At 39.9% G+C, this 26,733-nt stretch overlaps 3 protein-coding genes across 5 annotated transcripts in view; 2 read left to right on the top strand and 1 right to left on the bottom strand.

Annotated features, from left to right (window-relative positions):
• The first annotated feature begins 217 nt into the window (after nt 1-217).
• On the top strand, nt 218-10,963 carry fgf7 (fibroblast growth factor 7). 2 transcript variants are annotated; one of them, XM_031848199.1, is made up of 4 exons: nt 218-371; nt 5,916-6,573; nt 9,068-9,174; nt 9,351-10,963. In XM_031848199.1, exons 2-4 carry the CDS (start codon nt 6,288-6,290, stop codon nt 9,564-9,566), a joined length of 609 nt encoding a protein of 202 aa, XP_031704059.1. In that variant the 5' UTR covers nt 218-371; nt 5,916-6,287; the 3' UTR covers nt 9,567-10,963. The 2 variants fall into 2 exon arrangements, with proteins under 2 accessions (XP_031704059.1, XP_031704058.1); XM_031848198.1 differs by lacking the exon at nt 218-371 and adding an exon at nt 5,228-5,488.
• A 6,365-nt stretch (nt 10,964-17,328) lies between these two features.
• Nucleotides 17,329-23,082, top strand: dtwd1 (DTW motif tRNA-uridine aminocarboxypropyltransferase 1). Of its 2 annotated transcripts, none has more exons than XM_031848618.1 (5): nt 17,329-17,486; nt 18,388-18,703; nt 18,871-19,008; nt 19,935-20,220; nt 20,373-23,082. In XM_031848618.1, exons 2-5 carry the CDS (start codon nt 18,446-18,448, stop codon nt 20,600-20,602), a joined length of 912 nt encoding a protein of 303 aa, XP_031704478.1. In that variant the 5' UTR covers nt 17,329-17,486; nt 18,388-18,445; the 3' UTR covers nt 20,603-23,082. The 2 variants fall into 2 exon arrangements, with proteins under 2 accessions (XP_031704478.1, XP_031704479.1); XM_031848619.1 differs by having other exon boundaries at nt 19,935-20,272; nt 20,373-20,456.
• Nucleotides 21,086-26,733, bottom strand: part of nnt2 (nicotinamide nucleotide transhydrogenase 2) — a 14,255-nt gene continuing 8,607 nt past the window's right edge. The window contains exons 16-22 of the mRNA XM_031848621.1: nt 26,252-26,412; nt 25,759-25,938; nt 25,501-25,660; nt 23,258-23,339; nt 22,042-22,160; nt 21,554-21,669; nt 21,086-21,441 (exon numbers count right to left, since the gene is read on the bottom strand). Of these exons, the coding sequence (XP_031704481.1) occupies nt 21,295-21,441; nt 21,554-21,669; nt 22,042-22,160; nt 23,258-23,339; nt 25,501-25,660; nt 25,759-25,938; nt 26,252-26,412 (965 nt within the window). The 3' untranslated portion in view covers nt 21,086-21,294. The remainder of the gene's footprint in view (nt 21,442-21,553; nt 21,670-22,041; nt 22,161-23,257; nt 23,340-25,500; nt 25,661-25,758; nt 25,939-26,251; nt 26,413-26,733) is intronic.

Raw genomic sequence — 26,733 nt, 5'->3', positions numbered from 1 at the left:
ACCATCAGGTTTGACTGAATATATTTAATTCACTACACTCAGGTTGCATTCAGAAGAAATCCCTGTGCGTATTAACATTAATTGAAGGACACCAAAGAACATTAGCGAGCTCCAACTCACACCTCAGACCAGGCAGAGGCAGCAGCAACAACCTGAGCTGTGACCATGTGTCACCTTTTACTGCACTAGCACTCAGTGAGACAGCCGGACCCAGGAAGAGAAGCTTCAAAGAGCAGAGTGGAAGTGTGTGTGTGTGTGTGTGTGTGTGTGAGACACTGTGTGTGTATGCGTGTGGTTCGTTAACAGAGTACTACAAACCCTGCTGTCACTGACAAAGCTTCACTATTCCTCTTTGTACACTACCTTAAATGGTGAGTACAGCACATAAAAACGTTTGCTTTAATGAGACAATATTGCATTTTTGAACTGAACTGAACTGAACTGGCTTTGCAAGTAGTTTTTACAAAAAAAAGTTTCACCAATGTACCATTGTGTGTGTGTGTGTGTGTGTGTGTGTGTGTGTGTGTGTGTGTTCAGTGTACAGTGTGTGTACAAGCGTGCATGTGTTTGTAAGCTAGTTATTTATAGTTGGAGCTAATGTTGTGAGGCTCCATCCCCAGAGATCCCCAATTATCAAGGAATTTAGAAAGCAAAAGCTAAACCAAAACAGTCTAAAACAGGGCTAAGAATAGACTGACCTTAGACATAATCCATTCTCCCACCATAAATGTAGTCATATCACTGCAAGACAGGGTAAAGAGCACACACACACACACACACACACACACACACACACACACACATACAGACACACATACAGACACTGAGGCTCTTCTCTCTCCAGGAATGCTTTTAGAGTGTTGAGAGCAGACACCGTGTGTAGGCAGATGTCTCTACGGTAATAGTGGAAACTATCATAAATTCTAGATCTTGATTTGTGTGCTAACACTCCAAGAGGTTCTCTATAACAGTGATAAATCACATAGCAATATCTGTGTCCTGCATAGGAGGGATTGGAAACAACTTGTTATACAACTGCATATCGAGTGAGCCTAGACAATGAAGTGATGTGTGATTTGCATTTGATTTGTGTTGTAATTCTGTTGTGTTTCATTCTGTACACACGACAACTATTGCACTTCTGTCCATCCTGGGAGAGGGATCCCTCCTCTGTTACTCTCCCTACGGGTTCTTCTTTCTTTTCTCCCCCTTAAAGGGTTTTTTTGGGGGGAGTTGTTCCTTTACTGATGTGAGGGTCCCGGGACAGAGGATGTCGCATGTGTACAGATTGTAAAGCCCTCTGAGGCAAATTTGTGATTTTGGGCATTGCAAAATAACTTAAACTTAAACTTAATAATTAAATTGACAACGGGTTTATAAAAACAAGTTCCCAGAGAGCTACAACATTGTATTTTGTTCAGAAAAATAGTACATGAATACTCAAATTATTGTGTGTGTGTGTGTGTGTGTGTGTGTGTGTGTGTGTGTATGTGTGTAATGCTGTGGACTCATCATGTCTGAATGCAACACTCTACTAAACTCTAAACAATACTAAAACAATACTCTTTATCTAATTATCTCTATGATAACAGTAAAACGGTACAATGGTGAAGGAAGAGTTAGAAATCAACCTCATAGACAGCTCAACTCCACAAATAGCAGAAATGCGTTTATGAAACATATTGAAATTGTCAGAATTCGGAGCTGGAACGAGATTTGAGTTCATGGTGAGATAGAATTTGCATGTCACACTGAAGTCACCTCCAGTAAACCCTCAATCTCTACTGGCTTCAACAACATTCAGCATAACATCTGAAAATGGGAATAAATTAAAGGGAGTTGCAAGATTTTAAACGCTCCACTCGCAAATATATCAGTCATAAAAAGAGAAAAACATAAACAAAGTAGCGAGGCCGACTGATGGAAGTGACGGTCATTGAAATTTTAAGAGGCTCACTCACGCAGGTCTAGTGCGCCTGCCTCACAGCCACTCCATTTCCTTTGCTGCTGTGAACTCCAGACAGAGCTGGGCCTTTGATCCTTGAAGGACAGCAGGCAGCTCAGGCTGTAAAACCAAACTACCTGCACGCACACACATGCAGATGCTCACAAACACAAACAAGTTCAAGCATTCAAGTCATGGCATGCTAGTAGCCCATTGAAGTAGCCTTAGAATGCTATTATTATGCATTACTGTGCAATATCACTTATATTACACTAAAAAGTAAAACTACTACAGTACCAACACTAATACAACAACTACTACCAATGACACTAATAACTATTATTATTATAAAAAGAAAAGGATGAAATAAGAAGACATGGCAAATAAACAAAAAAGCAAGAAACAAGAACAGTGTCTCCAGATGTGTTTTGAAATCCAATATAAATGAGAGTAAGTAAAATCATTTTACAATCTCACAGCCCCGATGGCAAAAACATGAATGGGTTGGACAGAATACAACACTAAGATAAATGTGACAAGCAAAATAGGAGACTACTTTGGCAATGAATGCTTGGGAAAACCAGTTCCTGTAGTGTAACAAAGATAATTGATTCGTTCAGTGGATAAAAACTGGTCTGATGGGCTGTAAGTCAAAGCAAAGGTCGCATATAAGCACAAATATCTTTCAAGAACAAAGGGAGAGCACAACACCTAAAAATTCTGAAGAGAGTTTGAAGTCTGCCGTTTTGTCATCATAAAAGGTCAATGTTGGTGTACTTAACCTGTGAACTCAGGGCTCTACAAAAAAAACTCTACAAAGAGGTACATTTAACTGCTGCCATCAATTTTCACAAAAGGGGTTCCAGCTGAATGCTCTTGGACTTTTCCGCTACCTAAAATGTATCCTTTACATTTCCACATGTCAGTTACAGCAGCAAAGTTGTTAAACATCTCCAAGCAGCCTCTGAGATAGACATGTCTTCCCAGCATGCTCTGGGTCAGCTTCAGGGGTCCAAACTGCTGTTTAGCGCATAGCTGGGGGATTATGTGTATCCCTAAATCCCCCCCCCCCCATAACTCTCACTTTAGGGCCTGTGTCCGGATAGCGTCTTTTACTGCCAGAAAAGCGCCCGAGTGTTTTTAAAAATGCTTCTATGTCACCAATATCTTGACAATAATAACACCACTCTAACCAACATCGTATGATAGACTTCCATCGCTTATTTGCTTTTTATTATCTATATTAGCTACTATCTATTGGTTTGACATTGTTTTTTTACCATGAGCACCAAAGGGAGGATGCGTGCTTCATACTTTATATGGATGAACTTGTCACCACTCAATCCGACAGTCGTAATTTTAGAGCAAGGAGGACGATCTTATAGACAACATGTACGGCGACTAAAGAACAACATTCACGAGCAATAATCTGTGTCCATTGGGCCGATCTGCTCCCACAAATAGACTTTTCGGTCTTTGTTATGATAGTGTCTGTCTGACATATAAAGTTCAGGATGGACATGACACGGACAAAACAAGCGTTTCTTCCATTTTCTACAGTGACGTCAACATTGCTGTTCTGAAAAGTTCAGAGATTTTCAACTTGAAGCGCTCGGAGCAGCTGCACAAAAAAGGCGGCGTGCTGAGAAAGAAATGATGCTGGGTGCAGCGACTTTTCTCGAGGCGGCCGCATATGCTCTTTCCTCATTGGGAACAATTCAAAAAAAACGTCAGGAACAGGCCTTTAGGCATCTCTGGAAAAGGACAGAATACAGATCCTATCCAGGTGGTTGGTTCCTCAGCTTGTGCTGTGCGTTAATGTGAGGCCTATGACATCTCGGTATCTCCTGCACTGGCTCCAGTTCCTTCCCACCATGGAAGTGACATGAAGCCTCCAAGGGTCCCACCTGTTACCCAACCGACATGGTGCTATAACGCAGGGAGTGAGCCCACATGGGAACCCTGCATTGTTTTGAGCATGACCAGTCCCAGACACTAAGGTCTTGTCTGCAAGCTCCCCTTAAGGCCTGTGTACAAGAGAGGGCCCAAGCTTCCCGATTCCAGGCAAGGTCACTCATTTCTGTCGAGGCCAATTGTTGGAATCATCTTGTCTGGCTTCTCCCCTGGAAGCAATTTGCCTCAAAGGACCCTACCAGGTGTTACCTGCCCCTGACTCCACAGCTCCTAGGGTCACACAAACCCCTTCACCAACAGAAGGTGGCAATTTATGGAGAAAGGTTCTGGAAAATTATCCTAAACTGCGGTCCACCTGTCTGGAAAAAACAACGTATTGCCTATAAAGTAGACGTACAATATGTCGTGGAATTGTGTTTCTATATTGAAACGTTAATTACGACTTTGCATTCACTTTAATGTTAAGCTCTCTGATATTTTCAATATGGTGGCTGATTGATATGTTATGTATGGGATGTTTCCTACGCCTCCACAAGACCAGGGTGTGAACAGTCTCTGAGATGATATAAGGGACAGATGAACAGACCAGAGTGACACCTAATAGATCAGGTCTTTATGACCCCAGTTTAGAGATGAGAAGGAGACCTGCTGCGGCCAGAAGTCCCTCTCTCTCAGGCCTGCAGCTCTGACCTCCACAGGGGAGCGTGTCATTAGGGCCCATATAAACTTTTGAAGTCGTGAGTCCAAGGAAAGGCCTGGTATGTAAGGCAATAAATTGTGACTTTAAAATCAAACATGAAAAGTGCAAGACCCCTGACACAGAGGACTAGGCAGTTATGTTTTCTGTTTTCTTCCCCTTGGATGGATACCTGCCAGACATAACATATTGCTTCTCACTATTACACTCATGCAAGACACTCATAATAATGAGAACTAAAGGGCTTCTTTGAAGTTTTTTACTTTCTTGAGTCAATAAATCCTGAAAAATGATTCCGTGCAGCTAAATAAACCCGCTAATTAATTGTGACATTTGAAATGATAGGGAAGAAATTCTTTGAAGCTTCATAATCAAGGCAAACATCCAACTTTAAAGCTTAATGTGAGTCATCATAATATCTGTAGCAAGCACAGCACAAACCTATTTAAGCGCAGGGTGTAGAGAGAAGAGAGTCTGTAGTAACTTCTGTAAGGGTGAGCGTGCATGTAAATGTTAAAGTATTTCGGAGTGCATACCAAAGAGAGTCTGCTATTCCAAGAGTGTATAGCTCCCTCTCATGTCCGGTGGGTGAGTGACAGCGAAAGGCAGGCAGAGGGTGTTTCCCCATTGCATCTGGGCCAGGGACAGCTGACTGGTTGGGATCTAATTGCTCTCAAGTGAGGTCAGCAGGAGGAATTTATCTAAGCAGTGTGCACAGCGACAGTGGAAGATGCACAGAGTCAGCCAGCCAGAATCAGGGAGACATCCATGGGAATTGACAGAAGCTACCAGCTCTTGCTTAGCTTTACTGCATAACTGGGATTGGTTTACAACTGAGGCTACAGCTTTTAGAACGACAGAGTCTTCAAATTAAAACTCTCTCTGAAAGGAAACAAAACCTCTGACAACTCCTGTCATCACCCAGAGCACATGTAAGTCATTGAACTACGGTTTGTTTTTGTTTTGTTTTTATAAGTAAAGCTGCATAGTTTGTTTGTTTGAACGTATGTATGCTGGTACAGATGATATTACAGAGCATAGACTTGTGAAGCAATCCAACGGCAATCATTCAGTATTTCACTGTTCAGGGTCCATGACAGGGAGACATATGCTTGTCAAAGTACAACACAGAAACTGTACAAAACATATTTGTATGAACACAGAAAACAAGAAGTTTTTTGAAAGAATTTTAAAAAGTTAGGCGATCTCTACTGTAGAACTAGGTGAATCCAAGTAATCATTTTATCAGTTTTTAAAACTGCTTTAACGAAAATCTTTCAACTTGTAAGTCTACCTGTGAGTCTATTTTTTCCAAATGCATCAGCGACAATCAAACCGGTCTACTTTTTTCTTTTATAGTGACATCCTGCATAACATTTAATGAACTGGATTATGATGTCCCTTGTCAGACTATGGTCTCAAGAGGATGGAGCAGCCAACGCAGACCGTCGCTGAGGACTAAAGAGAGTCATCATCTCCTAATATTATCACAGGTCTTTTTCAGACCGCTCTTCAGCTTCAGCCAACCCCAACCAGCTTCACAAAGTCTCCTCTACAACCACCCAACAGGCTCAACAGTCCCACTAGGAATACCTGCTGTGAGAACAGGGACCCGGAGGTCACAACACAAGTGTTACAAGTCAGGGATCAGAGGGTCGCTGGGCTGAGGGAGAGCACACAGATCTCACATTTAAGTATGTTGTTCATTGATCCCCACTGCATTGTATTATAATGCGCAAATGGATGCTGACATGGAACCTTCAAAATCTGTTCTCGGGACTGTACCTCCATGCAATCTTCTTGTTCGGCAGTGTGTGTGTGGTCTACAGTGACTGCACGCCAGAGCAACTTGCCGCCATCATGAACTGCTCCAAACACGAGCGCCACACCAGGAACTACGACTATATGGAGGGAGGAGATGTGCGCATCCGACAGCTGTTCAGCCGCACGCAGTGGTTCCTAACAATTGATGACTTTGGCAACATCACTGGGACTCAAGATCCCACCAACTGCAACAGTAAGGATGACTCCTTTTGTCTAATTTCAACACCAGTGGTTCACTAGGAGTTCCTCTGCATTAATCAGTGATTAAAAAAAACACCACTTATTTGCCAAAATATATTTTCCAAATGTCAGTTAACTCGAATGTGGGTGTGAACTAAGTCCTAGAATTTGAAATGTTATGATTCATGCAGAGTTTAGTAGTGAGATCTTTCCACTGAGTCAGTGACGAACCTTTGGCGTCAAGGTAAGAGAAACACGTGGGAGGTGTTATTGTACAGAGGTCTCCACAGTGTAATCACAGTGTTAATGAGTCACGTGTCTCTGTTGGAGCAGCCAAAGTGACGGAGGTAAAGTGAAGCAGGTGGGGGCTTTGGCTTGTTCAACCATAACACCATCTAAACACAGGCTGTAATGAAGTAAACTGAACGGTCTTGGAGCCTGACGGGTGCCAGGCCCCCGAGAGCTCGCACTGACACTGCCACAGACTCACATTTGTTCAGCCTGATTTCTCTGCAAGAAACTTTTCAGTCAGAATGAAAACTTGGGACAAAGAATTGGTATGAATATTAGAAATGGAAAAATGTTAGCAACTGACACACAAAGACAGCCACCAAACTGTGCCTGGCCCACACTGTTCCACACAATCGAAAGCAGAAATTCTCAAATAAGGCATGCCAGCTCACTACCGAATGTCTACTTTTATTTGATTGCCATGGTCAATTTAATTCAACACATTAAATTGTTAGAATTGTTGCTTTATAGAGCCAATGTTAACCACTGGAAATATCTGTCACGGTGAGGATGTTTTAAGTAGTTGTCATTTCCTCCTCTCTGACAGTGTGGCTGTGGCTGGAATGTTGGCTTGACGGGGAAATGCCTCAAAGTCGATGGAAAAGATGCTTGTGCAACCATTGGCAACATAAGACAGAAAAAAAATTATACGCCCATATGTGGCTGACAGTCGCACGCTAAAAGCACAGAGCAATCATACCAATAAGCCTTTGAAGAGACCTGTTGAAAGACATTTATGTAATAAATCACTGAGTCATACTTTTTGGCTGCAGTGAACAAGACGTCCTGAAATGCTGATTGCATGACAGGCTTTTTTCTTCAACTTTCTTTTTTTTACAAAAAGACAAAGCAAAAAAAGATTTTTTTCAACTTTACTATGTTGCAAAGGTCTAGACGTCTGCAATGTGGAATTTTTTATCTCTTGGAAGCTTTTTGTATCTGCAATATAGAGAACTGAAATGTGTAACGCTGATATTAGTTTTTCTGTAGACATTTTTCTTAAAATACTAATAACCTGTGTGTTCTGGTTAAGGATATTGCAACAGTTCCCATGACAATTTTGTTCCAAATGTGTAAACAAATCCTCGAAGGCAAACAAACACATGTTGCGTATAAGATAACAGATAGATTTACAAACAAAATAGTAAATGGTGATTACTAACACATGTTAGTAATTCGTGTCTAAGTGAAGGGCTATGGCATTGCTTAAAAGTTGAGTTTAGCAAAAACTGTGAAGCGGTCATAATTTCATTAATTCTCATTAATCGCTAAATCCTTACTCGCAAATGTAAACAATGGATTCAGAGAAAGCATGCAGGATTAGGGATTACCCACAAATGAGTTTACTCAGCCAGAGGCTGGACCAGCGAGTGATGACAAATCTCTTCAAGCTGAGGATAGCCTGTCTGTGTCAGAGCCAAAATGTTAACAATATGTGTGCATGTGTGTGGAAATGTGTTCCATCTCTCCACAGTAGACCAAAGAACTGTAGCGGTTGCATGTAATATTATGGGAATGGCACTACCATGCTTCTCAACAACGATAAAAACATCTACAGTTCCAACCAATATAACTTAATTGAGTTACACGGTCAACTGACATTCAATGTACAGAGAGTTTATAAATGAAGACGGGATTCTAACTGTTGAACTTCACTTTAAATCATGAAAAATAAAACCAAACAGGAAAATAGAAAAGCATGAATAAATAAACAAATATGATGGCAAAGGGCAGTAAAATATAAAGTAAAATATCAAGTGCAAGAAGAACACAAACTTCATTCCAAGATTGGGACACTGCCATCTGTTTGTTTGCCATTTAGCAAACACTAAAATGCAGCGTGCTCAATGTCAGTCTGAAGAGTTTAATTACACAAGTGTTTTTACTCACCCTCAGATTTGAGGAGCGGGCCTAAAATGTAGCGTGCAAAGCTCATGCAAGGAGATAGTTTTCTCAATCCCAGGAGAGAGAGGCCTAATCTGTCTACCATATGTGCTATGGCATAGGTTGTGGTTTGTGTAATGGCCACCCAGGCCAGTTAACAAGGCTTGAATAAAGCCAGAGAGACCACAAACTGACAGGAACTTCCATCCAGTTTGTTAATGAAGATGAATGTTGAATATGCAGTGTGGAGTTGGAGTGAAGGCTGGATGTTGGTAGTGTCTTATCTGTCCTGTAATATGTCTCATTTTCCTAACCGTGTGAACGTCTGGCAGGTATCCTGGAGATCAGGACAGTGTCTGAGGGGGGCGTACTGGCTATCAAAGGTGTGAAGAGCCAGCATTATATCTCTATGACGAAGGCTGGACAGCTGCAAGGCAAGGTAATATTTTTCATCAGTGAAAAAAGTCGTACACTGTTTTCAGATGATCTACAGTCAAGCAGAAATAGAACTATTGCAAAACGTGCGTTAGAAATAAGAACTGACAATAAGGACAAATGCTGGCAACAGCCGATTGTGTTGTATTAATGCTGTAATGTCTGTCTGATCCTTAACAGAGGATCTACAATGAAAACTGCAACTTCAAGGAGGTTTTCCTAGAAAACTATTTCAATGCTTACTCCTCTGCCAAGTGGACTAAAAATGGCAAAGCAATGTTCATAGCTCTGTCTCAGAAGGGAAGGCCGATGCGAGGGAGGAAGACCAGGAGGGAGCACATAGCATCTCACTTCATCCCTATGAAGTGCAAGGAGGAAGAGAGGAGGGTGGACTGAAAACGCAGAGGACTAATGAGTCACAAATTGTGTATGATTTCAATCACATATTATATATGTTAACATACACTAAACTCATTACCAACATCACGCTCCACTCCATTAGTTCTGTAACGTTCCATAACAAGTTGTAATTTTCATAAGATAAAGCAACAGATATCAGATGGGCACATTCGACTATTCCAAACATCCTCAAACAAGATGTTGAGACAAGGAAATATTTGAAATAGCTTCAACTGGTACACAAACTTAAAAACCACTAAAGTCTACTCGGTGTTATTGTTATTTTGAGTTGAATATTATATTTCCTTATAAAACAGTTCAGTGTTTTCTTATAAAACAGTAAAATGTATTACACACAGTCAGGACTGTATCCTTTTCCAAAGATGATCTGCACCCAGCCAGATGACCAGACCTGCATGATCAACCGAAAGGTCCAGAATGGAGATGTGGCTTGACCAAGATGTGCTGAAGCAAGCTGGACTTGTCTTTCGTTTTTCTTTTTTTACTGGTACAAGTGCTCAGAGTACACAAATCAGAGGCACAATAAACCACAAAAGCATGTTCAGTAAAATTAGAGTATGTAGGACAATCTGTTAACCTGTTTCGATCTCTCTTTCCTTCCTGCGTTGAAGACCAGACTCTGGTCGAATGCATTGTAGCTGCTCACTGATTCCCTCTTCATTATCATGGTGTGATTTTGAAATGCTAAAATATTCTGCTGCTGTTGAAAAGATATCCCGAATAAAATACAAAGTGAACAACAAAATCAATGTGAATGCTATGCAATCTCTTTTCATCAGAGTTAATAACGCCGTACACCAATTGTTGCATTGTTCTACCTTTGGTTTCTAATGGGGGTATAAAGGACTCCATGACAGACTCACACAAACTATGTGTGAACTACGTCTATTGGTTAACACGTAAAACAATCAATTGCCTACTTTACACATCCAGTAGAAAGAGAGAAACACAGACACATTTTTTACGTCTTTTTTACATTTTTTGGAGAAATATCTGTCACTTCTTGACTTGCAAAATGTTCGAATCTCTATCAGCAAACCATTATTTCACACAAGACACCTGGCAATGTACAACACACGTCTGCGAGCAGAGAGCACTGTTGTTTTTTAGCAGATTTGGCAGTACAAGCAACAATTTCTCATTCTAGGAAGGCAATTGCTTCAATGTTTATGTGAAAAATATTGCTTCATGCAACTTTGGGAAGAAACTCTGCATATGAACCATGTCTTTATTCTGCCACGTATGACACTATGAAGCTGAGCGGTGAGCTCTGGACTGAGATGAAGAGAGAATTGTATTCTGCTGACACACTGTGATACAAATTCAACACACCCTCAATTACTCAATAAATCCAATTTGGGAAATAAACATGTTTTGTTTTTTCTTTTTACTATTTGCACGCAACCATTAATAAGAAAGAGAAATTTGTTATTCAGTCACAACTTTTTAAATGTGTGTAATCTCATGTGATTTGACCTTTTGGGTACATGATAAAACAGTATTATAATAAGTGCAAAATGTATGATCTGTTATTACTGTGATTTTGATCTAATAAGAAAATGACTGTTGGAGGATTAGTCCAAACCCAATCTTTGAATATCATTTGATGAAATTGGGGCTATTCGCTCTCTTAACTCTAATATTTACACAAACCTACAGAGAAAACGTATTACATATTAAAAAGAAATTACAGTTTTTCAAACTCTAATATAACTGCAGTCCTCTGGAGATACTAAGCTGTCAGATGATCAAATCTGTTGACACATTGGAAAGAAACGTTTGGGAAAACATTAGTATTGTTGGACAATTGTCGACACATGACATGTGTGAATAAGATTCCTCAATCTGATAGGGGAGGTTGAGATGTACAAATACAACTCGATGATAAATCTATTAATTTATGATGGAAGATAAAAATACATCAACTTGGTTCAAATGTCACGTTAAATCCCGCAGAGATTATATTGTATTGAGTATAAATGGAGTCTTGTCAGTGTAGAAAAATATCTCAGACATATTGGCAGGCTGTCTTCACCATACGTTAATAAACAAGCGTATAAACGTATAAAGCGCAGGCACACACACACACACACACACACACACACACATACCTACACGAGCTTTACCTTTTGCCTGAGTTCACATCTGGCTTGGAGAACCCCTGTTAGATAAAGACAGTCAAATTGAGAGAGCAAACCCCTGAAATACGTTTGACCCAAACAACATCTGAGCAAGGTGAAGGCGTCTGCCAAGTCACGCAAAGTTAGTCTTCAGCAGATAATTTGTACCATGCTCAAAATGTAAACACATTTCAGACTCAAGGCTATATTCCCAGCAGGACGAGGAGAGGCTGAAGCCAAGGAGAATGAGAGAGAATGAGAGAGAACTGGACGTGAAGCAACAGGCTTCCAGGAAAAAAGGTGCAACACAGGCACGCCAGACACAAATTATACTTGCAAGGTGTTCCAAGAAAATAAAACTGTTGTTTAATAAATTGCTCCTGAAATAACAAATACTTTTAATACTTTTTTTTTTGCGGGATTCCCTTGCACTTTTCTTCATCTGCTGTGCATTAGTTACCAAATCATGAAACCAGCTGTACTCTTTCCAGCAACGGAATAGTTTCTTTACAGTAAAATAAAACATTGCCTTGTAATGTCGTCACGTATGCCAGTAGATTGTTTAAACGGCATGTCTAAATATTATTATTTTTTATTATTAATAATTACAAAATGGTAATTGATTTAGAGATGCAAGGATGACTTGGGGTCAATTGTATTGGTTAGTTATAATCTATACTATCTGATAGCACATAAATAGTTACAGTGGTCAGCTGTAACTGATAATTTGCTGAAGTACAAAGTCTAATATTAGTTTAGAGTACTGTTATTGTTTACATGTCTATACTTCTTAATTTCTGTCGCTCAAAAAAGCAGCTAAAGAGCTACTGTGCAGTTTGATGGACCTCCTGGGATGAATAGTGACTCTATGACATTGATTTACTATTCATTGCAATGCTTTAAAACCGCAGTATTATATTTGCATTTGTGTGGAAGCATGAACACAGAAAACCGCATGTATTATAAACAGCATGCGTAGTTAAGGGCAACGTCTACGGGGAAGTCTGAAACTGGCTGTGAACAGCATTGAACCGGAGGATGGGGTGAGACAAACCGAGTATGAAGAAGTGAGGCAAGTGAAGATAAACAGGGAGAGAGGCTGGGGAGTCTTGTGCGATGTGAAGATGTGGTCTTGGGGCAGCGGGAGACAGGGGAGGCCATGAGGGGGAAGGGGAACACGCAACTGAACTTGATACATTTCTGGGCCTTCATTTCCTCAGAGGACATCTGTGGTTATGTAATGTGGGGGAATTCTGTGTTTGCAGCCCTTCGTAAGGAACCCGCCAGAACACCAGGTCCTTTTGAAAGAGGGTCGGGACCTACAGCAACTCACCGCAATATCACACTTTCTTTGAAAGAGAATTAAATGTACACAGAGAGATAATTAGATATGATTAAAAGAAGATGTTTATAATAACTTACAGCGACTAAGATTTGAAAGACTAATAACTTCATCCATCACCAAACTCAAGTAAGAAATTACAACTGGCCCTGTTGGCTTTCAAAGAGCATTTTAACTAAGGTACATTGGGAAACTAATGCGGACCACCAACATATTAAACCAATGCCCAATTACAACACTACAGGAGTAAATAATACTGTTTAACGGCCAAGATCCTACTTGATTAGTAGACCAAGACCAAGACCACAATTTCAAAGATGCACATTCTAAATGGGTGCAAATTTATCACCTGTTGCAGGTTGCAAAAGTCAGTTCCTGACAGATTGGACCCAAGTTATACCAATACAATTCCAGTGACATGCTACAGTGTCTCAGTACTCAGTGTCTAAGTTTTCAAACAATGACTTGTTAGAAATAGTTTTCGAGCCAAAGTTCACCAAACATCGGTGTAAACTAAACAAGTCTGACCATATTTGGAGTCGAAAAAGAGTATCCTCTTATGCTGTGGCTCACATGGCACGATTTTGTCTACTGTCAACACAGACAAGTCTTACAAAGAAACACTGGATAGACGCATCCAATAACCCATTTATGATTTTAAAAACTTTCTCGAACTCAGCAAAGTTCTGCTTTCAGTGTGTCAAAGCTCCACTTTGTACAGATGATCACATAGATTCTTTGTGGCGCATTATGTCAATACAGGTAGATTTTCCCAACATTACAAACAAAAACTGCTCCTGCTGCTAAAAACTTGACGTGTCGGGAGTTTAATGGTCAGCTAAGCCAAATTCTGTGGCCCCTCCTTAGCCATGACGAAAGATGTGTGATGCAGATGTATTGAGGCGCCAAGCCAAAAATCACACTTCCATCCAGCTACTGTATCTAGAAACAGAGCTGTAAAGTCCATCTAAAAGTGATCTGTTTTTATAATGCAAGCTTTATTGAAGATAATAACAATAACAAGAGTAATTACACCTTTTTGTATCCTGACAAACTTAGTGGTCACGGTCTTAGATTTAATCTATTCGTAGAAATGCAATAGCAAGGATTTTGCCAGCAGATGTTCCAGTTATGACTGCATCAAATGCTCCAAAACAGTAAAGCATTTCAACCCAATTGCTTCATAGGGATTCAGTGCTTCAGAAAGAATCACTAATGAGAGGTCTTAAACACAGTATGCAGTAGTCCAGTCATATGACACATTGTCCACCAGCCTGAGAAGATACAAAAGACAAAGAGGCTATACAATTTTAAAACCGGTGCAAAATTAACATTGAGTGGTTTTGAGATCCTGGTAAATACTGATATTTTTATTAGGTTTCACAAATTGGTTCCACGTTGGTTTGTGTGGCTAATGTTGGCTACTTAGCTTTCGTATCTGTTCAACAAATATATTGCAAATCCACAAGAGTACTGAAGTTTTTCATTTTGAGGCTCCCTCTGTCTTTCAGATGCTAAGAAAGTAAACCAAGTACACAATGTTCAGCAGGTATTTCGGTGCATAATTCCTTGCAAATAAACTGTTTTGAATACTTAAAATCTCTGACACGTTTGCATCAAAAGAGGAGTGCTAGCATTAGTTAGTAATTTTACTTTACCTTGCTACTACATTATATTGCTCGGAACTACATTCTACTGAATGAATAGTCCCAATGAAAACTACAGCAGGGTCAGTGGATTATTCAGAGAAACAGGCACCCTATTATTGGAAAGACTTGCGGTTCAGCGTTTTGATCAGCACAAAGAAACTTCTCTTTTGTGGTTTTTTCAGAGGTATTAAATAAGTTAGGTAAATTAAATAAACTAAGGGTGGTGTGCATTACAAGACCACTGTATCATTTATGATGAAAGATTTTGACTTAGGCATGTTGGATTATCAATTTGCTTTCACAAATATAGTTTGGATGCTTAGCAGCTTTCCAACTTGGCTCAATGTTCTTTCAAGCAATATCACTCTGGGACAGACAGACAACATGAATGCACATTAACACACATGCACTTGTAGGAACACATGCAAGTGCAAAAAACACTGAGTAAAAAGCTTACCATGAGCAGGATTCCTGTCTTTTTATTACTCTCCAGCTGCTGTACGAGGCATCTTAAGTTTCTGTTCGGAGTTCGTACCTGAAAAGCACACCTTGCAACAGTTCAAAACTCACGCTATGTCAAATATGGAGAGTCTGTCAGTCTGAGAAGCATTGCAGGTGTGTGTCATCAGTGCATGGTTACCTGAGAAAGGCAAGAAAACCAAAAGGTCAGTCCAGTCATCTACTTACCCTTTACAATACAGGGAATGCTCATTAAAATGCAAAGTTGGCTGCTTGGGCCGAGCAGCTTGGATACACCTTCAAGACCATATTTCAACTATTTTAATTTATATTTCTCAGACTACATTTAAAATGGCAGCAACATAGAATACAGAGGAAAATAAAGTATCACTAACAGTTTTCTTTGAATTTTAACTGGACTGCTGTCAACAGTAAAACAAACATTGCTGATATGCAGCTCTCAGTTTGTTTTTTCATTCCTCTGTGTTAGACTAAACAGAAAAAGAAGTGAATTTAAATGATAAAACATGTCAGGAACAGCCAATCCATTCATATTTGGTGCAGGCGGGTGGATCTCAACCTTGATATTGTTATGTCTAAATTTTCACAACTTAATGCCAAAGGCAACACAGATCATTAAGACCAAAAGACAGTGCAGGGCATAATCCTGTCTATGGAAACTATAGCTGTACAGTTATAACATTCTAAGTTTTAGAGAGAAGAATCACCTTGAACATGTGGAGGAAGAACCACCAAATGATGTCTGTATAACTATGACAAACAGGCTCCTACAATAGATCCTGAACAACAGGTAAGCATGGTGTGTGAACAATATGACTAATATTGCTGGTCAGAATATTTGCTTCAAATATTGATAAACTATATTTCACTGCAATGATTTTCAAAGCAACCTGGCACACAGTACACATTTGGCAGACTTTTGATAGTTTGGAATCCAACACTGGACACTGGAAAATCTCATTTGATAGACATCCGTTTGCTATGCAAGTCTGCATGCGATTGCCTGTTTCGTAAAAATGTGTGACAGCTCAGGTATCTGTGAAATTTGACATAAAACAATCGGTTTTACCTCACATCAAGCACATCTGGCTTAGAATAAGACAAATGCATATTCATAAATAGTTTTCCCTGAATTAACCCCTTAAGTTTCGATCAGCCACATTGGGGAAACATCACCTGTGAAACCTGAATTTTGCTAATGCGACATGACTTTAAAGAGTACCAGCTTTGATTCGTCTAGAGAATGACCGGTTGCAGAGCATCCAAAAAAATACCATTGCAGTGTGAAAACACACCATAATTAGACTGAATTACCATTACCCTTTCATTTGACTTCTATAGTCACTTTCATTCATATTACACATACATGCCCTGAGATAACTTCTGTAATGATTTGGTGCTATAGAGATGACATTTAATTTAATTAACTTAAAATGAAAGATTGGGATGCCCAGAAAGTCTGTTATTCTCAACTCAAGCAAATAATGGACAGTTGTAGCTCAGGGGAAGATTGTCAGATGTTTTGGGACTTTTGTGTGCTGTTTTATGACTTTTAATGTACATGTTCATCAACAAACATAACTAGATTAAACAATATCACTAACGGTTCATATGCAGATGTTTGCTGTGGGAAGGGGAGGATGTTTTGAAACAAATTAAGTAGAAATGCAGAATGGGTTGCACAAATGGACAAAGTCCAGAGCAAAAGCTCTTTGAATAGTTCACAAAAAGGACACGTTTCAATGGTTTTAAGTGGGCCTATTAATTATATGTTTATATATTAAAAACAAAACACTTAAAATTTGTAAGCTGAGGTAATTTACAACTTTTTATTTCGAATTATTTGAAAATAATCACTTTTAATGTAGTACAATCTAGGCTAGCTGTACAAATATTGTCGTTGGACAACAAAGTGTATTAACTGTTGATTTATTTTAATATGAATATATTTAAATTTTTTTTAGCATGATTATTGGGGTTCATTATCATGAAAGTCCAAAATCAGAGCTTACGTTGATAACATGTGAATGCATTAATATTATTCATTAATAAACCATAGTACTATTTCCTCTACACGGAACTGTATTTCCGGTAGAGAAGAAGAAGTACACGGAGCACGGAACTGTACTTCCGGTGTAGAAGAAGAAGTTTACGGAACACGGAGCTGTACTTCCGGTGTAGATAAAGACGTTCACGCGGATCTACACACGTTTTTTATTGCGATTGAGTAACGTTAGCAAATGGAAAAGGGTATAGCTTGCAACTCAACTACACCAACGTCTGCTTTATTTTGGTATTAGCTAACGTAAGTAACCACTATGTCCCGTGTCTGCCACTAGCCTCATAGCTACAGATGTTGTTGAGCTTGCTAACAGAAGCTAGCTTCACTAGCATGAATCAGATCATGTTTACGTTACTCTAGCTGTGAACGTAAGCTAACAGCGTGTACACTGGGGCACATGTAGCGCACAGTAGTCTGCTGTCAGATTTTACTGAGCCAAAGAGAAGAGGAAATACATAAGAATTCAATGTTAACTGCATGTTGTGCTTTCAAATGCAAATAACTGAATATGTAACGCTAGTTACATGTGGTTAGCTCACTTTACATTCATTCTCTAGCTATGTATATGTGTGTGTGTGTGTGTGTGTGTGTGTGTGTGTATGTATGTATGTATGTATGTATATGTATATATATGTGTGTATATATATGTATGTATATATATATGTGTATATATATATATATATGTGTATGTATAGCTAATATATCAGAATGTGTATATTAATGATAATAATAACGACGTTCAAACCAGGAAAAATAAGAAAAGCTAAGTAAACTATACAGATGAAAATCAAGTTATACAAATAAAATAAGCAAAAGGGACAAATATAATTCATACGTGATCTACATTTACACGTATTAGCCAGTTTAAATGAAATTCGAAGATGGCCTCCTTGAAAGCATTCAAGTTAAATCATATATTGCAACAAAATTCCTCGACATGATCCAGTCTCATCACACTACTTATGTTGTATTAATAAACCAAATATCTCCCAATTAAATTCAACTTGAGAAACGACTCATGTATGACCTTTTTAATAACAACCTCTATCTCTATATTGCGCCCCTCACTTTTAACGTTTCGTAAATGTTGGATTGCTTCTGTCTACCAATATTTGCAATCGTTTGTTTTGTCATTCTTCTTCAGCTATGAACGGAGGGCCCACATACTTCCGCACTGGTCTGTCAACATTTAACGGGCAAGCATGAGCAGCCTGGATCAGGACCAGCATCTCCATCCTAGTTGCCGTAACAAAACAACAGTCTCTAGTGACTCATCGGACACTCCTAAGGTTGCCAAGCTGCCTCTCCAAGGTCTAAAATTGGCATCGCATGCGGTGCTGGAGAAGGCGCAGGAGAGGGGCAGGTTGAAATGCTCTAAATGTGGAGGATCAAGGATGTTCTTCTGCTATACATGCTGCTCATTACTGGGTGTCAACCTGCAAGAAATCCCCGTAATCAAGGTCAGTAAGAAGTCAGGACTCTCTTGATTGTTTAATAGAGGCCTTCAGCTACAGTATGGAGGAGCTGTGATAGTAGTATCCTCATGTGGAAAAGTCATGTCTTTTATGTAAGATTTAAGATATTTTGCACACTGGACATGACTCTACATATTGTATGTTGTGCTCAGCTGCCAGTGAAGATAGACATCATCAAGCATCCTAATGAGACGGATGGAAAGAGCACCGCAGTCCATGCCAAGATCCTCGCACCCAGTGATGTCACCATATACACTTACCCCTGCATACCGGACTATAAAAAGGAAAAGGTTAGTTGATTTCCATGTTGAAAGAGTGGAGTTTATTTTACACCTTTGAGTGTCATTGTGCAGCTGTACCCTTTAAGGTGGCAACTAACAATTATTTTCATTATCAATTAATCTGCCCATTATTTTTGAAGATAAATTGTTTGGTCTGTACAATTGAAAGAGACTTAAGAAATAATGAAAACTGCCCGTTACAAATTTTAAAAGCCAAAGGTCGGATAAAAGACATTACGTGTCCAAAACCCAAAGATATTCAATTTACTTTTAACACAAAGAAAAGCAGTGATTCATCATCATTAAAATGATTAAAGTTGGATTTTTCTGTTTGAAATTGAAAAGTTGAATTAATGATCAAAATAGTTGCAGATTATTTGCTTTTGAGTGATGTTTTGAAGCTGTTACTATCCACTAAATTCACATTATTGAAGTAAATGCCCAGTGTTGTGCCTGATGTACTCCTGTATTAGTTGTAGTATAACTCATTTTAGATTTTTATCCATATTGTATAAAACGTTACGATGAAAAAATGTGGAATTTATAATAGATTCAGAAGGTCGAGTAACTTGCTGGCTGCATTTTCTTATTTCATGCTTGGCAAGTTGCATAGTACAAATTATATTAAACATAATCGGATACTGTAATTTGACTTGACGTTAACAATTATGGTGGCTAAAGTGCACAAGCCTCATATGCTTATTGTATTTGACAGTTTCCAACTTTGATTTTTTTTGGCTTTCTCAACTATTTTACTCAGTTGAATGATCTCATGCTCAACCTTATTTTGCTCCTTTGAAACTGCACTACTCTATTTCAGTGCTTCCTAATTAAAGCATAAATCACCACATTGTAGAAATGTTTTTTGTACTTTAGTCTTGGGTTGTGTGATGGTGTTCCACTCTGAACCCGTGTTGTCTCTCTGCTTTCTCCAGGTGGTGTTGGTGTTCCCCGGTCCAGATGCTGTCTCGGTTCAAGACATGATGCAGTGTTTGAAGGACTTGACAGACAGCAGGTCACATGGTGCCTCTTATGAACCCCGCATAAAGAGGCTGAAAACTGAGGAAGTTCAAGGCCCCACACACACTGCAGAGAAGCCACAGTCGAGCCCAGATGAAGCAAAGAACTTGGAGTCAAGGATGTATCCCCTACAGAGGGTGGTCTTCATTGACAGCACATGGAACCAGACCAACAAGATCAGCACAGATGAAAGACTGCAAGGTATTCGTGAAAGAATGCATTTGTGCAGAGTTTCAACGAGCTCTGACTGCTGGTGATTATTAGGGGCAAATTTACTTCACCCACACCGCTGTTTAAGATGATTTCACGCTTTGTTCTCGAGCGCTCTCTGACTGATGTGTGTTCTCCTCCAGATCTGCTCCGGGTGGAGTTGAAGACGAGGAAAACGTGTTTCTGGCGAAGTCAGAAGGGCAAACCAGACACCTACCTAGCTACTATCGAAGCTATTTATTATTTCCTCATGGACTTCAGCGAGCATTGCCTTGCTCAGGAGTACAATGGAGAATATGACAACCTTCTCTTCTTCTACACCTTCCTGCACTCAGTTGTCAACAAAGCAAAGACTTCTGCTGGAAAGTGCTGAGGAATACTTCAAGGAAAAACTCCCATCAGCTCCAAAAGATTTATGAACTGTAGCTGAGGAGTAGATTCACATGCCAACCCTTTTATGATTTTGATGAGTTTTATTTTATGGCTGTGTGATATTTTGTATGAGATACTATTTGGATAAGAATATGCAATAAAGCGCAAGGTTTACAATTGCCCAACATGATAGAGGTTTGTTTGGCATACAAATATAAGACACACATCACACAGCTGCAGCAAACTGGATGACAGCAATAGTAATCTCAGAAAATCATCTGCAAAGTGACAAACAGTTAATTCTAAAAATCACAAAGGGAAATAGTATCAACTTGGTCTTTAATTCAAAATGTTGAAAATGAGCATGTTTGACATTTTGGTGTGAGACCTAATGCTCCTCCCACTTTAATTCATGCAGGTTGCAGTGAGTGATTTAAATCTTTGACTATAAAATGTAATAATGAACAAGGAAACGGACCTCAGATGTGTTTCAATATTTTTATTTACAAATCAGTACACGTTTGAGTTACTAATGTCTCCTATTTTCAAAAAAAAAAAATCAACTTGTAGTAGAAACACATTTCTTCCAGACCCGATAAATATGTTCTCCAAAAATATATATCCTGAAAGCTAATGCTGGGTATTTGTCTACTTGAGAACTACTGTCCATGATGGTGAACCATTGAGGGGCCACTAGTAGAAGGTCTCTCTGATCTTGGCTTGCAGGCTGTCGCATGTCTTCTTGGCATCTCCCAGCAACATGGATGTGTTGGGCTTGTAGAAGATGGGGTTATCTACTGCAGCATAGCCCACACCCAATGTGCGCTTCATCACTATCACCTGGAGTAGAGTTTAAATAAGTATATATAGTCACTGTACCACTCTGATACAAATATAGGGATATTGTTGTTGCAGCAATACTTATCAACGGTAGTTTAAATGGTAGACCAACCTGTTTGGACTTCCACACCTCCAGAACAGGCATGCCAGCGATTATGGAGTTGGGATCCTCTTGTGCTGCAGAATTCACAGTGTCGTTGGCTCCGATCACCAGTGTCAAGTCCGTCTCTGTGGGCCACAGATGTTTACACATTTATACACAACGCAGACAAAACCGTTGGCGAAATGCCATGCAATTGTCCTCACTGGTGTCATTGGGTTCCCCCCAGCACCACACATATTTCCCTCTGTCATAAACAGAACCATGTGTCTCAGTAAGCTCGCCCAGTTGCTAAGAAAACAAAAACTGTTGCCCTGATAAAAAATGGCATGTCTAAATATCAAGACAACACGAGGCTGCTCCAAGTGCGTATGAAACGGGGGATGAGATTATTACACATAACTGATTTAGTACTATTACCGGACACCTTCCTGACAAAGTGACAACCATGTAGTAAACATTTCAACAGCTTTCTTCAGATACAAAACAAAAGAGTTAACCTGGGAAGTCATCATTGATCTCGTCCATCTCCAGGACCACGTCGTAGGGAACACCAGCCTCAGCCAAGAGGACATTCAGCTGGCCGGGCATACGACCGGCCACTGGGTGGATACCAAACCTGTTGAAGAAAAAAACTGTTACTGCTCATCAACACACCTTGATTTGCATTGAAAGCTCACTACTCCCTGCTCCTGTGGAAGCACAAGTAAAAATGCACCTGTCTCTTTCTAAACAAATTCAGAATATATTATATATTCAGTTGTGGAGAATTAAGATATTTCCTGAAGAAAAAGTAGCAACATTAAAATGTAATAATACTCCGTTACAAAGCAAAACATTCTGCAATTTAAAATCACATTTAAGCAAGAGTATTGAAAGTAAAAGTACTCTTTACGCAGCAGAATGTCTCCCCTCAGTGATATATTTTATATTATGCATTCACAAGTAAGTGAGCAGCATTTTCATGTTGTAGATGTGAAGATGAAGCAGTTACTATTAACTACTTCATGCAGTATATTGTTGTGTTGTTTGACCTTTAACATGTTCACATGTTGAGTTAATATAATAGTCACATAAAGGGAGTAGAAAGCACAATGTTTTCATCTGAAAAGTAGTGGTGTAACAGTATAAAGTAGTGTAAACTAAAAAGAATCAAGTTAAATTTAACTCAAGTACAGTGCTTGAGTAAATGTACTTCTGTCTCTTCTTTACGTCCGTACTGTCCAGTACATATTAAAAAGTACTTTGCAGTTTCCAGCTTTGCTGTCAGGAGAAAATAAAAATCTTTCTCCCTAATCAGGTGTTGGAAAGGAGTTGTTTTTGGGGTTAGACTCTCGAAGATGTTCAAGTCACTTTACTACTGAAGGAGATCACACAATTGTGATTGAGTCTTTGGCCCACTGAGGAAAGTATTGCAGTATTTATATATTTACAGTCTCCGTGGCAACATTACTGGAAAAACATGCTGTATTTCAGTTTTTCTAAAAACTGTGCACATATTTGAAGCTCATGTATCAGCAACAAGACTCCAGACTCCCACACTCTAAGCACAATTACATTATTTTCACTCAAATAGAAAAATCAACCTGGACTGAAATCTCAAGGATTTTCACTTTAAAATACAAAAAATGTTCAAAATAAAAAAATTCTATCCCACTGAGAAAAGAAGCAGCAGTCATCTTTTTAATGAAGTAAATGCAGAGCACAGATATTCACCTGACACTCTTGCCCTGTTCCTTCAGCATCTTCACCATGTCTGCAATCGGGTACTGCGCTTTTGCTGCACACAGACCCCAACCTAAACACAAACACATACAGAGAATAAACATGCAGTAGCTTAAAAAAATGCCTAAATCTAAATCTTAGGATATGATCAGTCTATTATCCAATTGTCTTATTCTTATTTTGTTTGTGGTCCTATTGGATTAAGCGAGCATTTGACACTGATAGTTTATTTTTTAAATGAAAGCACAGCAATCCAGCAGGGTTCGATAACAATAAAACCAGTGATTCCACAACCCTTCATATTGTCTTTTGTCCTCCTCTCACTGTCCTCATTCACCACAAGTCTCTCTGTAATAAATCATAGTGGTTCACTGGTTTAAGAGACATTTTTCTTCTGAAACCTTTCGCATGTGTGGTGTGCGTTTGGGTATCCTGCGTGCAAAGAGCTCCTTTCCCTGTCTGCCTAACCCCTATTTCACCCTGGTGGTCAGGTACCTTGTAGAGTTTAGCATTGACCCTGGTCGAGTTTTTTGAAGCCAGTCACCCGTAACCCGTATCTTCTAATTCCCCAGACAACCGGAGCCTTCTGTTTCCTCGCTGCCGTGCTTTGTTGTTGACAGCGCATGGAGAAATCTTGAGTCTGGACTAAATAGCTCTTGTGACTTTTCACTGTTTCTCTAATCAAACCAGCATGTTGGACCACACAGCTGTCCTTGCGTTGGTTTCGAGCCACTGGAAAACAACAGCAATCCAAGTATCCAAGTAGCCTACTTCAGAGTGGTTCCTTTTGCTCGGGCCACTCAACAACTACTCAGTTGTCTGGCTTTATCTTTTAAACAAAATCAGGAAGTGGTTTCCATCTCACACTCAAAAATCAAATCCACCATGTGGAAGTGAGATAATGTGTGGGCAAACTGCTCCATCTTGTGGTTACCATGGCTTCAATTTTCTGAGTTTAATTAATTACTGCCATGTCAATGAGCCCAAGATCCGGACCATTTCCAAACGTTTTGCGAAAGCTTCTATCTTTTCCCGAGCTGCCGCGAAAATATTTTTTTGATCTTTGCAGAGCGGTCAGGCTCAGCCTTTTTTGTCAGGTGAAGCTCATCAGATGAGTGTGATCGTTGAAAAGCTGCAGCTGGAGTGCAGAAGAGGATCCGGGCTGTCCGGTGATGAGGGAATCTGACATTAAAGTTGTGCTCCACCTTAGTCTCTGATGTCAGCCCAAACACCTAATCCACACCTCTACCAAAGGCCTCTGGTCTTTAACAGTCTTTGTAACTGTACTTTATGTATGCATGGTTTAAAATGACCACAAAGATCTGATAGAATTAGTCTTTCGCTGACTAAAAAGGCAGACTTGCCACAATGGCAGATTACCTCATACGTGTTAACTACTGTGCAGTCTTTTTGACCACGAGCTATTCAAAATAAGTTCCGTCTGTTGAACCGGCTCCGCACAAAATGGCAGAGTTTAAATGTCTACAGAGTTTCGGTATTCCTCTGGATGGAAGCTTAAAAGGGGAACTCCGCCGTTGTACACACTAAATTCTGCTCACAACTCTGAGGGAATTCAAATGCAAATGGGTGTCTCCAGAGGGAGCTGTGTGAAATCTGTTAACAAGTGCCTCAAGTGACATCACTTGAGTCAGTGTCGGTTGGGTCTGATGACTATGAAAACAAAATTAATCTGTTGGTGTGGAGTTCGATAGAAGTGAGTTTACCTGACTTTTGTAGCCCGTTCGTCTCCTTTGCTTGAGACTCGAGGCTAAGTTAGTCGCTACTAGCATAAGACACCTGAACGTGTATATTCAAGGACTTAGGTAGAGTTGCATTGTGGGTAATGTAGATCTCTCTGAATTATCGTTTTTGATCTCTTTTTTTAAAGCTTAAACAGACATTTTGAGTCCAACAATGTTACAGGAATGCAATGCTAGATCTAGAGTACACTTTTAAAATTGCCAACGCTGTGACAGACAAAAGACACAAATAAATGTTAAAGTAAACCTCGGCCACTTTGTTTACTGTTTTATACAGCAGCTGTTTCCACGTGGCAAATAATAAAAATGCCCTCAGCAACATCATGAATCTATAAAAATGTATTGATTATTTTAGTGCGTAAAATAATAGTCGGTGAGATAATGTGTCACATCAGGCCACAAAGTTGGAAATTCCTTATAAATACCCAGTGGACTGACAAATGTCTTGCGTTGCATGTACAGTACAGTGTGTACCTGGTGTGATGATGATGCTGTTGGCTTCTTTGATTATGTCGATGGTCTGGTCCAAGTTGACCTCGGTGTGAGTGCCAACAATCTCCATTGGCTTACCGCCTGCTGTGGAGGTGGTCCCGAACCCACCCAGGATCACATTGGGCAGGGAACGGTTCATCGCCTTGGAGGAGAGGAGGACAATAACTCTGTCTCAGGTATATGTGCCGAGTACACCGTGGAAGTTCACACCTGTGACTGGATGGACGTGCGTCCACTCACCACACACATGATGTAGGAGAGGATGGCACCGGAGGAGCCAATCAGAGCTCCGACAATCGTCATCAGATTGTTGTCTAATAGGAAGCCTTCGGCACAGAGCGCCCATCCGGAGTAGCTGTTCAACACGGTGATGACCACGGGCATGTCAGCGCCACCAATGGCTGCTGTGAGGGTCACACCCTGTGGGGAGGTTGGAGAAGTTAAAACAAGAGTTATTTGAGTCACTTACGCAAATTAAAACCACCTTGTTTGAGATGCAGATAACATTTTACTCACTGGGTACACGGAGTACAAGTCACTTACTTGGTACCAGTAAAAATGTATTGTATCATTTAATCCATGTATTGAAAAGAGTGATTCTAGCTCACTCAAGACAGGAAAGAAATTACTTTTCAACAGTTTTTACTTGACGAAAAAGTTGCACATCTTCAATGTTCCTTTCCATTTATTCTTAATATGTTTTTTTTCAGCTTGTTGAATCGTTGAAACTCACCATAATAGTGGAAAGCCCAGACACTCCCACCAGACACCCCATGCCGGTACCGTAGCTCGAACTGAGCATAAACGGCACCATGCCTCCCATTGACGCTGCCATCAGACCGGCATTCAACATGTGTCGTCCCGGCAACAGCAGGGGGGCCGAGTTCAGGACGCCTACAACCAAAAACATTTTCCGACAAACATATTCAGAGAAGCCAGAAATTATTTTCACTCTTCTCGTGGGGCTGAAAGGGGAATCATTTGACAAGATAAAACACGTAAACACACTTTTCTCTCGAGCAGTGTCGAGCGTCTTTGAACGGTCAGGACTTCCCCGTGGAGGCCTCTAATCAGCCATCCAAGAGTCTGTCCCCATCCACAAACCACAGCCATGCAGCCACTGCCCATAACAAATTACTAGAAAGCTTCTCATATGTTCCTCTTGATCAGTCGCACTGCAATGCAAATTAGTGACTGCTGACACATGCACACAAC

Source organism: Anarrhichthys ocellatus, unplaced genomic scaffold, assembly GCF_004355925.1.
Source record: "Anarrhichthys ocellatus isolate YVR2014 unplaced genomic scaffold, GSC_Weel_1.0 scaffold8, whole genome shotgun sequence".
Taxonomy (NCBI): Eukaryota; Metazoa; Chordata; class Actinopteri; order Perciformes; family Anarhichadidae; genus Anarrhichthys; species Anarrhichthys ocellatus.
This window is presented reverse-complemented; position numbering and strand designations above follow the sequence as displayed.

Coding starts and splice junctions, on each gene's coding strand:
- fgf7 (XM_031848199.1), top strand. CDS start 6,288: ATGCGCAAATGGATGCTGACATGGAACCTTCAAAATCTGTTCTCGGGA. Junction 6,574..9,067: donor AGATCCCACCAACTGCAACA/GTAAGGATGACT, acceptor AACGTCTGGCAG/GTATCCTGGAGATCAGGACA. Junction 9,175..9,350: donor CTGGACAGCTGCAAGGCAAG/GTAATATTTTTC, acceptor GATCCTTAACAG/AGGATCTACAATGAAAACTG.
- dtwd1 (XM_031848618.1), top strand. CDS start 18,446: ATGAGCAGCCTGGATCAGGACCAGCATCTCCATCCTAGTTGCCGTAAC. Junction 18,704..18,870: donor AAGAAATCCCCGTAATCAAG/GTCAGTAAGAAG, acceptor TGTTGTGCTCAG/CTGCCAGTGAAGATAGACAT. Junction 19,009..19,934: donor CGGACTATAAAAAGGAAAAG/GTTAGTTGATTT, acceptor TGCTTTCTCCAG/GTGGTGTTGGTGTTCCCCGG.